The sequence below is a fragment of the Bos javanicus genome, chromosome 7, assembly GCF_032452875.1.
Source record: "Bos javanicus breed banteng chromosome 7, ARS-OSU_banteng_1.0, whole genome shotgun sequence".
Classification (NCBI taxonomy): Eukaryota; Metazoa; Chordata; class Mammalia; order Artiodactyla; family Bovidae; genus Bos; species Bos javanicus.
Window position 1 is genome coordinate 1,709,533 of NC_083874.1, and position 13,573 is coordinate 1,723,105.

At 48.4% G+C, this 13,573-nt stretch overlaps 1 protein-coding gene and 1 pseudogene across 2 annotated transcripts in view; both read right to left on the reverse strand.

Moving 5' to 3' along the window:
- Positions 1-392: 392 nt before the first annotated feature.
- The window catches only part of RUFY1 (RUN and FYVE domain containing 1), a 66,281-nt gene continuing 53,100 nt past the window's right edge, over positions 393-13,573 (reverse strand). For both annotated transcript variants that reach the window (XM_061421298.1, XM_061421299.1), the window contains exons 13-18: positions 8,777-8,896; positions 7,987-8,116; positions 6,269-6,363; positions 3,680-3,728; positions 1,903-1,980; positions 393-997 (exon numbers count right to left, since the gene is read on the reverse strand). In XM_061421298.1, the coding sequence (XP_061277282.1) occupies positions 851-997; positions 1,903-1,980; positions 3,680-3,728; positions 6,269-6,363; positions 7,987-8,116; positions 8,777-8,896 (619 nt within the window). In that variant the 3' untranslated portion in view covers positions 393-850. The remainder of the gene's footprint in view (positions 998-1,902; positions 1,981-3,679; positions 3,729-6,268; positions 6,364-7,986; positions 8,117-8,776; positions 8,897-13,573) is intronic.
- LOC133252177 (keratin, type I cytoskeletal 18-like) lies at positions 10,382-13,049 on the reverse strand (annotated as a pseudogene).

Here is a 13,573-nt window from a genome sequence, read left to right on the forward strand (position 1 = left end):
AATACAGAAGGAAGAGAGAGCCAGGCTCTCAAGCAGAGGCTGGACAGTCAAGGTCAGAACGCTGGTGGGAGGTGGACTCGGGCACTGAAAAGAGGCCTTGCATACAGATGGGCTGACCTGTCTGATTGTGTTAAGAGTACTTGTTACACTTCTGTAACCTGAATACTCAAGGCCATTAACCGGTGGAGGGAAGTTAGGGGGGTGTGTGTTGTGTGTAGGGGACAGCTCAGCTTGTCCTTTATTCAGCTGGGCAGCAGCCTGCACCCCAGAACCCAGCAAGCTCAGGCCTCTACCTCAGATGCAGCCACCCTCACTGAGGGCCTCTAGTCCTGAAATGGGGCTTGTTCTGGGCATCCTGTGAAGCTGACATAAGCTCCTTCGTTATACCAGAATGAAAAATAAACAGTTTTATTGCAGGGCTAATGATGGATATTCACAAGGGTGTGAATTTTTTGACTCCGAAGTAGGGGAAAGCATGCTGGGGTGGTAGGGAGGAAAAGGACCTGATTACTACAACTAGTTGGGCTGTTGCAAAAGAGGTTAATTTTTGGAAATTGAAAAATGATAATAGCAAAATCATGAAGTTGCGTCTGAACCAAAGCCAGTGGTGTCAAGTGAGAATTTCAATCCAGAGGAGTTGATTCCGTACAACTTGGAAAGGAGAGGCATGTGCAGCTTCCAGTCCTGTGTGCTGCGTTCCAGAGGGCCAGCAGCCCAGCTTGGAAACCAACCTTCCAAGTCCCGGACCAACTCAAGACCCAGAGAGTTTGGCACTGTTCTGAGGCTGCCCACAGAGATGAAGATAGGCTGGCAACTGGTCTGGAAAGCAGGCCCTGCTGAGGCCCCTGCCTTAGGAGCTGGTGGAGGAGGAGCACCGTTGAAGGAGCAGGGTGTGGCAGCTGTCGCACACACGGACTGGTCTGGGGTAGGAGGGCAGGGCCAGCTCATTACTGGAGCACGCGTTACAGAAGATGTGGCCACAGTTCCGGCAGTGGTGCTAGAGGGTGAAAAGAGGCAGTTAGCGACTGCTGTGCTGCCTGGGCCTGCACACCCACTCTAGCTGACCAATCTTTAAAAGTTTAATATGCTAAAATCCCTCCTCCAGAGGCTTGTATCATTTTGAAAGGGGTTCTTCTAGACCTCGTGTTTGTACATTTCTGTTCCTGTAAGTCCATGGAGTGTTGGAGGGGGTGTCAAATGGCACGAGTGAGGTTCTTTTTCTTTGTGTTTATTGGACTTGCCAACTCTGAGTTGGTAGTCAGTGATACCTTATGTGCCTGGGTATGTTCCCTGTAATTGCTGCATTCCGTGGTGGTGACCCAAGGTTTCTTTAGCCAGCCACTCCTGAGAAGTCCTTTAATAAAGGCTCTCTATTTTGTGTGGCATCTGTATCTTGCCCTGCCCAACTGGTCAATCAAGGCCTGGTCAACCCTGGACTGAAGGCTGGGCCCAAGACCACGTGTTCCTGGAACCTGAAGGCGGGCTACACAGGCAGAGGCAGATCCACTGGCCGCAAGTGCCCTGCCCAGATAGCCACCTGGATGCCAGGCTTAAGACTGATTGCCCACAGGTTCCCCATAGGTTCTGGTTTTGCCTAACTAGGCCAGATTCTGGTCCTATTGCTCTCAAAGAATTTTCAGCTTATACACACACACCTAGACCACTTCTGCAAACAAGCAGCCCCAACTCCCAAATCACTGACAGGACTGTGGTGGAGACAAGGCCTGTGCTAATGGGCTGAGGTCCCTGAAGGGGGGCAGGCTGGGAAGTCATCTGCCAGCAGACCGGTGAGCATGAACCCAATGCAGCGGGCCTAGACCTACGGGCCTTCTCCAGAACCAGGGCCCAGGCAAGGTACCAACTTAGTCCCTGGGCGAGCAAGTGGAGGGCTACCCCACATACCTTTCTCCGGGAAATGGAGAACTCCTTTTCACACTGCTTACAGTGTGTTGCTTCATCGTCTTTCAGCCAAGTATGGCCCTGAGGAAGAAAGAACACAGTCCTGTTTTATGGCTTGGCTCCTGATGAGCCTTTAGCCATCATGTTCATCCTTCAGCCCAACATCCACTATCCCTAATAGCACCTGGTTTGCTTTTGAGGCACTGCCTCTTCTCCACTAGAAGTGGTCCCAGGATTGTCCCCAACCCTGACCACAGCTGGAGCTCATGTGCTGCAGCCTGCCTGTCCTGGGGCTTCCTCGTCTCTGCAGGTTGCCAGATTCTCCAGCCTCGCATTAACCTGAGACTCCACTCCCTTTCAGTAAGTGCCCTAGGGCCGAGGTGATCAGAATCAGGGTCTGGTGCTTGTAACTCCATCCCTGGCTGAGACATTATCCAAACTGCCCCCTAAACTGGCAGGAGGAAGACAGGCCAACCCTGGCAGCCAGACTAGAAAATCTGTGACACCAGTCCCCGCTGAGAAAGAAGGGCAACGTGCTGCGGAGACAGGAAGTGCTTCTCCATACACACTGATGCCCTGATTCTCAGAGCTTCCCGGGGGAGCAGAGGAGGCACCTGAGGCTTAGAGATATGCCTTTCTGGAAGTCTTTCTAAGGGAAAACCGGGATGTGCATTTGCTGTCTCGGACTGAGCTGTTCAAGGGTCAAGCGCCCCAGGCGCTTTACTGGCGCCTTGGCTTCTGTTGACTATCGCTTTCCTGATGACACAGAGATACGGCTGGGAGGTGCAGCACAGGCCCACCGTGCTTTCAGCCTTGTGTTCCACGGCTCCAGGAAGCGCTAGGGTCCCATTTCATGACTTATCCTCCCTCTAGCACAGTCAGCTGACATTTTGCGCAAACACTTGTTTATCTCTGCGGGGGATAAAAACAGCTCACAGCAATGACATCTAAGGAGCTTTTCAGTCTACAAGGGAGGCTAAAACAAAGCTGATGTGAACTGCAAGTCCAGGCTGCTGTTAGTTGCTGTGACAATTTGCTGCTTCTGACCTGAGGCGGCCTGGTAGTCAAGTGCCTGGAGACAGAAGGGTCTCTGCTCCAGCATGTGCTGCAGGGTCCCCTGGGAAGAGGGCTGTCTGTACACTGCTGCCAGAGCAGAGCTGAGGCTGAGGGTCAGACACTCCTGCCCTCTGCTACTCCACTCTCGGCCTCAGCGGGCTAGCTCAGCGCCACACTGGGTCACCTGGCCCACACATCCCTGCTCATAAGTGGCGTGTGCCATTCTGCCCTCCCCAGAATGGTTCAGAAACTTGGCCCAGCTGAGGGTTTAAATGGTCCCCGGAAATGGCCCAGGGCACTTGAATGGGACAATGTGGCCTCTAGCACCTTACCTGGAGGGAAAGGTCTTACTCTGATCATTAAAAAAAAAAAAAAAGACAACCTTTCTTGGATCTCTTTCTGCCACTTTTCATTTCCTTCATTAGGGCACCTATGATCTAGGTCTAATGTCAAACTGCAGCTGACGGCAGAGAGACCAGAACCAGAGGACCTTGACTCCTCCAGGACCAGTTCAGGCCCTGCTGCTTGTCTGCGCCACCATCTCAGCCTAGACACACAGCTCTGGGCAGCGTTTTCTTATCTGTAAATAAGTGATGGGAGCCAGGAATCAACCACATATTCTCATCTGACTGTTGTGAGAAAACCTAAGAGCATGCCAATATATGAGCATGAGCTGACTGACAGCTACGAGCAGTGATTCTTAATAACGTTAATAGTCCAGTACCTTCAGTGCCTTATTTACTTCTTTGATATCTTCCATCTTCAGCTTTGACCTTAAAAAAAAGAGAGAAATTCACAGCCTCACTAAGAGGGACTTTCAAGCTCTCATGAAGTAAATCCACAGTTAACTTTTTGGCTTTGTGAGGGCAACAAGACTGTAAGAGAGGAACATGATAACGAGTTCTTAAAGAATAACTTCTTTCCACCTTTTTACAATCCCAGAGTCTCAATCTCACTGTATTGGCTCGTGTCTGGGGCGGTCTTGAGGCTGAGCCTCTGGACTGAATCTGGCCCAAGATATACGCTGTTGAGTTGTGGCAGGGTTTAAAAAGGCTTTGAAATAGTTGCAATCATTTAAAAACAGAATGATCTCATAAAAGCCCATGTTTCTAGCTTCTCTGAGCAACTGTTCCCGTCCGTGACATGTGCGAGGGGCAGGTGCACTCCCTCACCAGGTGCGGGACCCCACATCTGTAGGCCTCTCTGCCCCTCTCTTGCTGCCAGCTCTGTCTAGAACAGCCAGGCTCAGGGGGCACGGTAGTTTGTTCTTGTTCCATTCTCATTCATTAACGGAAGAATAATTCCTTAGTTCTCCACATAGAAGACAGGACCGAACATGGTCTAAAATGGCAGAATTAAACCAGATAAAGCAGAACACTACGTGTATGTCAAAGCCCTTTTTTAAAAGCTGAAGTTAGCTTAAACTGTCACCGGATTCGCCTAATCCAAGTGTCAGAGAGGAAGGCTCTGAGTCACAGCTTAGACTTCTAGGGAAGGACGAGGAAACCAAACATCAGAGCCTTTGAAAGAAAACACCCTGTGGCCTGCAGGAATGCTTGCAGGGGCTCCTCCCCTCCCCGCCCGGCTACAGAAGCAGGAGGGCAGACCGACGGGGCCAGAGGCGGCCTGGGACACAGAAGAACTTCCCTGGGAAACACAACTTGAGAATCCAGACGTGTGTCTGCAGCTGGGGGAGGCATCTGACAGTGGGCTTTCCCTTCTCTGTCGTCTGGTGGGGGCTTGCATAAAGGAGGGAACAGGGAGAACACATGTCTCGTCTGCAGCGCTGACACCTCGGCTGTGAAGGGCACTGAAGGTGGAGATTGCTAAGGGCAGGGGTGCCTTTCTAAGACCAGACTGCTTTTCTGAGGCCTCTGCCTTACTAGGAATGTGTCTCTGACTTCTGCTGTTTGTCCAACGTGAAGAGCACAGGCAGGAGGAAAAAAACAGGGCGAGCCATGTGAGAAGGGGGAGGGCACCCTGAGAATGCCTCCGTCTCTCTAAATACCGCTCGCATCCAAGAAGCAGCAGCACGTCAGCGTCCACAGCTGGTTCTCAGTAGTTTCAGGGAGCCCTCAGAGCTGGCCGGTACTCTCTGAGAGCTTCCCCCAGGCGGGGGCAGCGCATGGCACACTCCACCTGTGGGGGGCAGGCAGCTCTCAGGGGAAGGACCAGTGGCCCTGAGCTGGTCTAGAAAGAGCCGCTGAATGGGAGAGGAGAGCAAATGGGCAGCATCTTCACATTAAACTACCAGAAAGACCACCTCATCAGAGTCATAACATTCTTCTTTATACTTTTGTGGGCTACCGCACTGCTTGAGACCTTCCAACTCTGCAGACAGAAAGCTCCCAAGCTTGTGCACACATGTGCACTACTTGAGTATGTCTGGTTTCCTCTGCTCTGAGCTCCCGTCTCTGGTCACGGTGTGTCCTGCACCGGGCCTGAGCCGGGCTCTGCTGCTCACTGAGCCTGCACCAGGACTCAGGTGGGCCGTGAGTCAACCTGGGATCTCTGTGGAGTGACGGGAGAGAGACAGGCTCGTTCCTCTGACAGACAGCCCTGCTGGGGGCCAGGCCCACCTGCGAGGCAAGTGACAGGTAGACACTGACTCCTGATGACTTTTTTTTGCTTAAGCCAGTTTGAACTGGATTTCTGTCACTAGCAACCAAGAGTTGTGACTTGAGGAGAAAAAGCTACCCACTTTGTTTAAAAACGCAACAATCACACAAATGGGCAAGTTCCACCGCCTGCGGTGTGACCTACCAAACTGTCCAGAGCAACCTGGCAGGACTGGGACATCAGGGAGGAGACCTGTTCAGTCAGAGGGCAGACAGAGCCGCGGGGTGTGCACTCCCGCAGTATCACCCGTCGGAGGCAGACAGGCAGACTCTGGCAGATGCGAGTTTACAGGCTCCAGGGAGGGAAGTGGTCACCAGACTTGCACTGTGGCGGGCTCACAGTCGCAAGCCACAGCACTCCCTCTGGAGCTAAACACACCACCCTCTTATCACTCATCTGATTCCCCTGGGACACAGACACTCAGTTTGTGACCGTAAGACTTCCGGTCACTAGAAAAGGATGTTCTCGATGAATTAATTAACCCAAACCACTGCTGTGTCCCTGAAGCCTGACTTCCTGCGCAGGGGGTTCCCCTTGAACAGCTGGCAGGCCTCCCTGATTGCCCTTCCCTGGACAAAAAGGACACGGGTTTGCGGCTCAAGTGACGCAGTGGGCAGGCTGCTGTGACTCTCCAGGGGGAGGTGGGCCCGGTGGCCCTGATGTGGGTGGCAGACAAGGGGAGTGGGTTTCTTACTGGCTGAGGTGCAGACCCATTTCCTGGAGGGCTTGTTCCTGCTCATCACAGATCTTCTGTAACTCTGCCTTCTCGTCCTGGAGCTCCCGCAGCTCCTAAAACAAACCAACCAGATGCCTGACACAGAACTCAAAGTCCTTTTTAAAAAAAAGGTTTAGTCATCACACTGACAAGCAGGTCGGAATGGTTTTTTTTTTTCCTATTTTTTAATTTTGGTCATGTCACATGGCATGCAGGGTCTTAGTTCCTTGATCAGGGATTGAACCTTCACCCCTCTGCAGTGGAAGCATGGAGTCTTAGCCACTGGATCACCAGGGAAGTCCCTAGAATGTTTTGCAAGAGCAAGGAACAGTTTTGTTGTATCAATCTCATTCACAATAGGGTTATTTCGAGAAACACTCGTGTGTTTCTCCAGATGGACAACTGGAAGGGAAGCGCTTCATGAGTGGCTCTGCAGTGTGGAACGTGGGGCAGGAAACATTCCAAACAGATTTTTGCAAAAAAAGTTTTTTCTGTTTCTATTAGAAGACAGATTTGTATCAGGGAAAGCTAGTTTAGGAATAAACTTTTTTAGAAAGAGCTGGTCAACATTTTCTGAAAATAAATGAGCAAGGCTGATGAAAGCCAAGATCTGGGATCTCCTTCATGGCCCTGAGGATGGCAAGCCCCTCCAGGGGCCCTGAGCCACGGAGCAAAGCTCAGTGGGCACGATGTTGATGACTCTATAAACTGGGGTGAGCACACCTTGAGGACACAGGCTGGCAAGGGCAGAGACGAAGACTCGGAAAAGCAACTTGGTTTTCAGGGCTGATCCCAGGGCAAGCAGTAGGGCTTAAGGCCTGAGTAGGGGGCAGTTCCCACCTCAGCCACCCCCTGGGCCTTCTGCCCCAGAGACCGTTTAACACGGACTCACAAGGGCATGCTAAGGCTTCCTGGTAAGGTTAGATATGCTGTTTTGTTCCTTTTGCAGGGTGTGTGTAATTCAAATCTTAGACCAAAGCATTTTGAAGTGAAGGGGGAGTGTTCCATCATGCAGAACTTTCTAGAAGTCCTTTCCTCCCATCTCTGAGCTTGAGTGGCTCCTGGAAAGCTCTCTCCTCACTAGCAACCCCCACACTGGGCCTAGCAGGCTCTCCCATGAGGGACTCTAGGTACTTTCCAATAGAAATCAAAGGGCTTTTACCTCAAACTGCAGCGGTGCCCATTACTGTGTTCAACAAGACAAAACCCTTGTCTGGGAACTGCCCCAGCGGCACAGGAAGGCCGTCTGGGGTCGCTGCCCAAGCCCTCCTTCCTCTGCTGTCACACCTAGGGCACACAGCCCTTCTCTCTGCTCTTTCACTGTGACGGTCCCTCACACTTCCTGGCAGCTCTGCATGGCTGGCCCTGCTTCACCATTCAGTTCTCTGTCTAACTGTCACTCTCTTCCCAGGCCACCCTCCACCCCGGTGTGGGGACACGCTCCTGTTTTCTTCTCTTCATAGCCCTCATCACTGAATCTCTGGTTTGCTCGCTGCTTAGGATTTGTCTTTGTCTTTTCTTCCTGAAGCAGAGGCTCCGAGGATGTGGGAACAGTGTCCCAGACCCAGAGCTGATGTGTGCACAGCGGGGACGGACTCTGCAGCCGCCGTGCGTCTCACTTGCTGGCTGGGAGGCTCTCGGGCAGGAGTTTCTGGAGATCTAGAAGCTCTTTTTCTCCCCAAGGCAGTCCACCTTACCTTTTTTAATCCTTCTACTTGTTGTAGCTCTGCTCGGAGTAAAGAGGAAGTGTCTTTCTCATGCTGTAACTCTCGCTGAAGAGCTTGTCTTTGTTCTTTTTCTGATTTCAGCTCTTTCTCTAGACTTGCGCTGTTTTTGCACAGTGAACTTGAGTTAGTCTCAATGAGAGATCTTCATGGAAATGCACAATCCACAACCCAAGTCACCACATCAGAAACAGGGGATTCACAGCAATCTGAACTGTGATGTGAGCATACAGACCCTTCCACAAAGCATAGAAATCAGGCTCCCGCTCCCCCAGGGCCATCTGCACCTCCATAAGAAAGACCAGGAACACGTCAAGGAAAGCAGGCACAGGCACACATTTGATAGTTACACAAATGGGAAGGGAGGAAGAGAGCTCTAACACTTGTGGCTGCACACACAGAACCTACTACTGAGATGGAGACATTTATTCTCCAACATTTATCCTGCTTTTTAAAGAGCCCAGCTAACAGTGGAGGATATTGGGGGGCTCGGGACAAGGAGGAAGCTACCAAAGGGTGGGGGTGAGTTTCAGTTTAATCCTGATGCCTTTCTCACCAGCTGAATAGCCTTGGGGACTATACTGAGCCCCCATGAAGTCATTTTTCTCATTTGTGAAGCGGGGAATAGACACCTCATCTCTCATCCTAATCCTAGCCTTGCAGGGGTCACCTGTGAAGTGGGACGCTGTCTGCCCCACTTGGGAGATGGCCTCCCCCATCCCTGCCACACCACGAAGCTACATGCTGCCTCCGGGGCTCCTACCACTGCTCGTGCAGCTGGGCAAGCTGCTGCTGCAGGGCGCTGCTCCTCCCGCTGAGCTCCTGCTGTAGCTTGCGGCTCCGCTCCTCGGCCCCCTGCCTCGCCCTCTCTGAATGCTGTAACCTAGACCGAAGGAAGCAAATACTTGTAAGGAAAGGATCACTCCTCACATTTACCATGATTTTTGCATATCCTTGCTGGCTTTCTTGTATTTTAAAAAATTACTATATGATAAAATTGACTCCTTTGTGTATATAATCCTGTGAGTCTTTAGCACAGGCATAAACTCACGTAAGCATTACCACAATCCATTCTAACAGGTGACACAGACTATTTCCATCACTCTGCAAAACACCTTTTACCACTGCCCCTTTGACTCACACCTCTCCACCCCAAATGTCATATATTAATACATGGAATTATATTTCACACAGCCTTTTGAGACTGGCTTCTTTCTTTCAGCGTATCTTTGAGATCAACCCAAGTTTCTGTGTGTATTAGTGGTTATTCCTTTTTATGCTGGGTAGAATTTCATTGGGTAGATGACCTGTTTATCCATTCTCTTGATGAAAGACATCTGAGTTGCTTCTAGATTTTGGCAATTATGAATAGAGATGCTATAAGCATTTGTGTACAGGTTTTTTTGTGAACATGGGTTTTCACTCCTTTTGGGCAAACAGTCAGCAATGGGATTATTGGATCATATGATAGGAGTATGTTTAGCTTTTTTCAGAGACTCTTTTCCAAAGCACATTCCCACTAGTAATGCATGAGTCCTCCGGTTGCTTTGTAGCCTCACCAGCACCTGGTATTATCATTAAAAAAAAAATTTAGCTGTTCTAATAGGTGTGCAGTGGCATCTCATTGTGATTTTAACATGTACTTCCCTAATGGCTAATGCTGAACAATTTTTAAAAATGGAAACATAGTTGCTTTTGGAAGAAAAGTTATGACCAACCTAGATAGCATATTAAAAAGCAGAGACATTACTTTGCTGACAAAGGTCCATCTAGTCAAAGCTGTGGTTTTTCCAATAGTCATGTATGGATGTGAGTGTTGGACTATAAAGAAAGCTGAATGTCAAAGAATTGATGCTTTTGAACTGTGGTATTGGAGAAGGAAGACCCTTGAGAGTCCCTTGGACTGCAGAGAGATCCAACCAGTCCATCCTAAAGGAAATCAGTCTTGAATATTCATTGGAAGGACTGATGCTGAAACGCCAGTACTTTGGCCACCTGATGTGAAGAACTGACTCACTGGAAAAGACCCTGATGCTGGGAAAGACTGAAGGCAGGAGGAGAAGGGGGTGACAGAGGATGAGATGGTTGGATGGCATCACCGACTCAATGGACATGAGTTTGAGTAAACTCCAGGAGTTGGTGATGGACAGGGAGGCCTGGCGTGCTGGAGTGCATGGGTTCGCAGAGTCAGACACGACTGAGTGACTGAACTGAACTGAACAAGATATTGAATATAGCTCCCTGTGCTATAAGGTATCAGAAAATCACTGTGTGTATCTAGTTTAAAATGGTATATGTCTATTCATCACTCTCCCAGTTTATCCCTCCCCACTTTCCCATTTGGTAACCATAAGTTTGTTTTTCTGAGTCTGTTTCTGTTTTGTAAATAAGTTCCTTTGTAACATTTTTTTTTTTAGATTCCACATATAAGTGATATCATATATTTGTCTTTCTCTAACTTATTTTACTTGGTATGATAATCTCTAGGTTTATCCATGTTGCTCCAAATCAATATTTCATTATTTTTTATGGCTGAGTAATATTCCATTGTATGTATGTACCACATCTTCTTTATCCATTCATTAACTGATGGACATTAAGTTTGCTTCCATGTCTTGGTTATTGTAAATGGTCTGCTATGAACACTGGGGGTGCACATGTCTTTTTGAATTAGAGCTTTCATCTTTTCTGGATATATGCCCAAGAGCGGGACTGCTGGATCATATGGCAACTCTACTTTTAGTTTTTAAAAGAATCTCCATACTGTTTTCCACAGTGGCTGCACCAATTTTTTATTTTCACCAAGTACAGGAGGGTTCCTTTTTCTCCACACCCTTTCCTGCATTTATTTATAGACTTTCCATGTTGGCCATTCTGACTGGTTTGAAATGACACTTTATTGTAGTCTTGATTTGCATTTCTCTAATAATTAGCCATGATGGAGCATCTTTTCATCTGTCTTCTTTGAAGACATGTCTATTTAGGTCTCTGCTCATTTTTTTTTAATGCAATAACGTCTCAACTTTTATTGGCCTCCTGCTCTGCAGGGTACACTGCTTCTATTCATTCAATGCCTCAAAACTTCAGGATCTGAGGCTTTAGACACCACTTTGCTTCCACGAGCCTGAGGGTGGTGGTCTTCTGGATGGCTTGCATAGAGTTGCTGCTGTCCAGAGCATCATCAAGACTGAAGTCTTCCCCATCTTCCAGCAGGTGGCAGGAGGTGTTGATCTCAGCCTCTAGCTTGACCTTGATGTTCAGCAGGGCCTCATATTCCTGGGTCTGGCATTACCCCTCTGCCTCAGTCTGGGCTAGCTCTGACTCCAGGTGCAGGAGGACCCCGATGGCCTGCTCCATCTGCATGGCATAGTGGGCCTCCACCTCCCTCAGGCTGTTTTCCAAGCTGGCCTTCAGATTTCTCATGGAGTCCGGGTTGATCTCCAGGGACTAGATGGTGTCTCAGCTCTGAGAAAGTCATCTCAGGAGCTCCTACCTCAGATTGTGTAAAGTGACCACTGTGGTGCTCTCCTTGATCTGCTGGGACCAGTACTGGTCTGGCTCCTCCTGGTTCTCCTGAGCCAGCTCATTGTACAGGGCCCAGTGTCTGCCATGATCTTGTTGAAGTCCTGAGGTTTGAGGGCATCCAATTCTATGGTAACCCAAGTTCTTCCTCATGGTTCTTCTTCATGAAAAGCAGCTCCTGCTTGAGAGCCTCAATCTCAGTCTCCAGCTGCAGCCGGTGACACAGGTGTCATCAATCACCTGAGAAGTCTGTGGACGTCACTCTCAACAGACTGGTGCATGGCCAGCTCTGTCTCACACTTGACTCTGAAGTCATCAGCAGCAAGATGAGATGGGGCATTGCCAATCTGTAGAATGATGCAGGCATTGGCCACAGAATTTGGAAAAATCTGAGCCCCTAGGTCCTCAATGGTCTTCAAGTAATGCCCCCCACCCCACTTCCCTGTCTCCTGAGAAACCTATATGCAGGTCTAGAAGCAACAGTTAGAACCAGACATGGAACAACTGATTGATTCCAAATCAGGAAAGGAGTGTGACAAGGCTGTATACTGTCACCCTGATTATTTAACTTATATGCTAGGCTGGATGAATCACAAGGTGGAGTCAAGACTGCTGGGAGAAATATCAATAACCTCAGATATGCAGATGATTCCACCCTACTGGCAGAAAGTAAAGAGGAACTAAAGAGCCTCTTGAAAGAAGAGAGTGAAAAAGCTGGCTTGAAAAAGATTAGAAAAACTAAGATCATGGCATCCAGTCCCATCACTTCATGGCAAATAGAGGGGAAAAAGTTGAAGACAGATTTTATTTTCTTGGGCTCCAAAACCACTGTGGATGGTGATGCAGCCATGAAGTTAAAAGATGCTTGCTTCTTGGAAGGAAAGCTATGACCAACCTAGACAGTGTATTAGAAAGTAGGGACATCACTTTGCTGACAAAGGTCTGTATAGTCAAAGCTATGGTTTTTCCAGTTGTCATATATGGATGTGAGAGTTGGACCATAAAGAAGGCTAAGCACCAAAGAACTGACGCCTTTGAACTGTGGTGTTGGAGGAGACTCTTGAGTCCCTTGGACTGCAAAGAGATCAAACCAGACCACTCTAAAGGAAATCAGTCCTGAATATTCATTGGAAGGACTGATGCTGAAGCTGAAGCTCCAATACTTTGGCCACCTGATGCAAAGAGCAGACTCATTGGAACAGACCCTGATGCTGGGAAGAATCGAATGCAAAAGGAGATGGGGGCAGCAGAGGGTGAGATGGCTAGACAGATAGCATCACTGACTCAATGGACATGAATTTGACAAACTCCAGGAAATAATAGAGGACAGTGCTACAGTCTGTTGGGGTTGCAAAGAGTTGGACATGACTTATTAGCAACTGAACAACAACAACTCACATTTAAGTCTTAAAACCATTTTGAGTTTATTTTTGCGTATAGTGTGAGGGAGTGTTCTGACTTCACTGATTTACATGAGGCTGTCCAGCTTTGCCAACACCTGCTGAACAGACCATCTTTTCTCCATTGTATATTCTAGCCTCCTTTGTCAAAGATTAATTGACATAGGTGTGTGGGTTTATTTTTGGTCTCTCTATTCTGTCCATTGATCCAGGTCTGTTTTTGTGCCAATACCATACTGTTTTGACTACTATCACTTTGTAGTATTGTCTGAAGTCTGGGAGGGTTACTTCTCCAGCTTTGTTCTTTTCCCTCAGGATGGCTTTGGCATCCAGGGTCTTTCATGGTTGCATATAAATTTTAGGATTATTTGTTGTAGTTCTGTGAAAAATGTCATAGGTAATTTGATAGGGATCACATTAAGTCTATAGGTTGCTTTGGGTTGTATGGTCATTTTAACTGTATTACTTCTTCCAATCCAAGAACGTGGGATATCTTTACATTTCCTTGAATCATCTTCAAAGTCTTTCACCTCCTTGGTTAGGTTTATCCCTAGGGTTTTTTTTTTTTTTTTTGGATGTGATGTTAAACAGCAATTTTTTTCTTACTTTTTCTGATATATCATAGTTAGTCTTAAGAA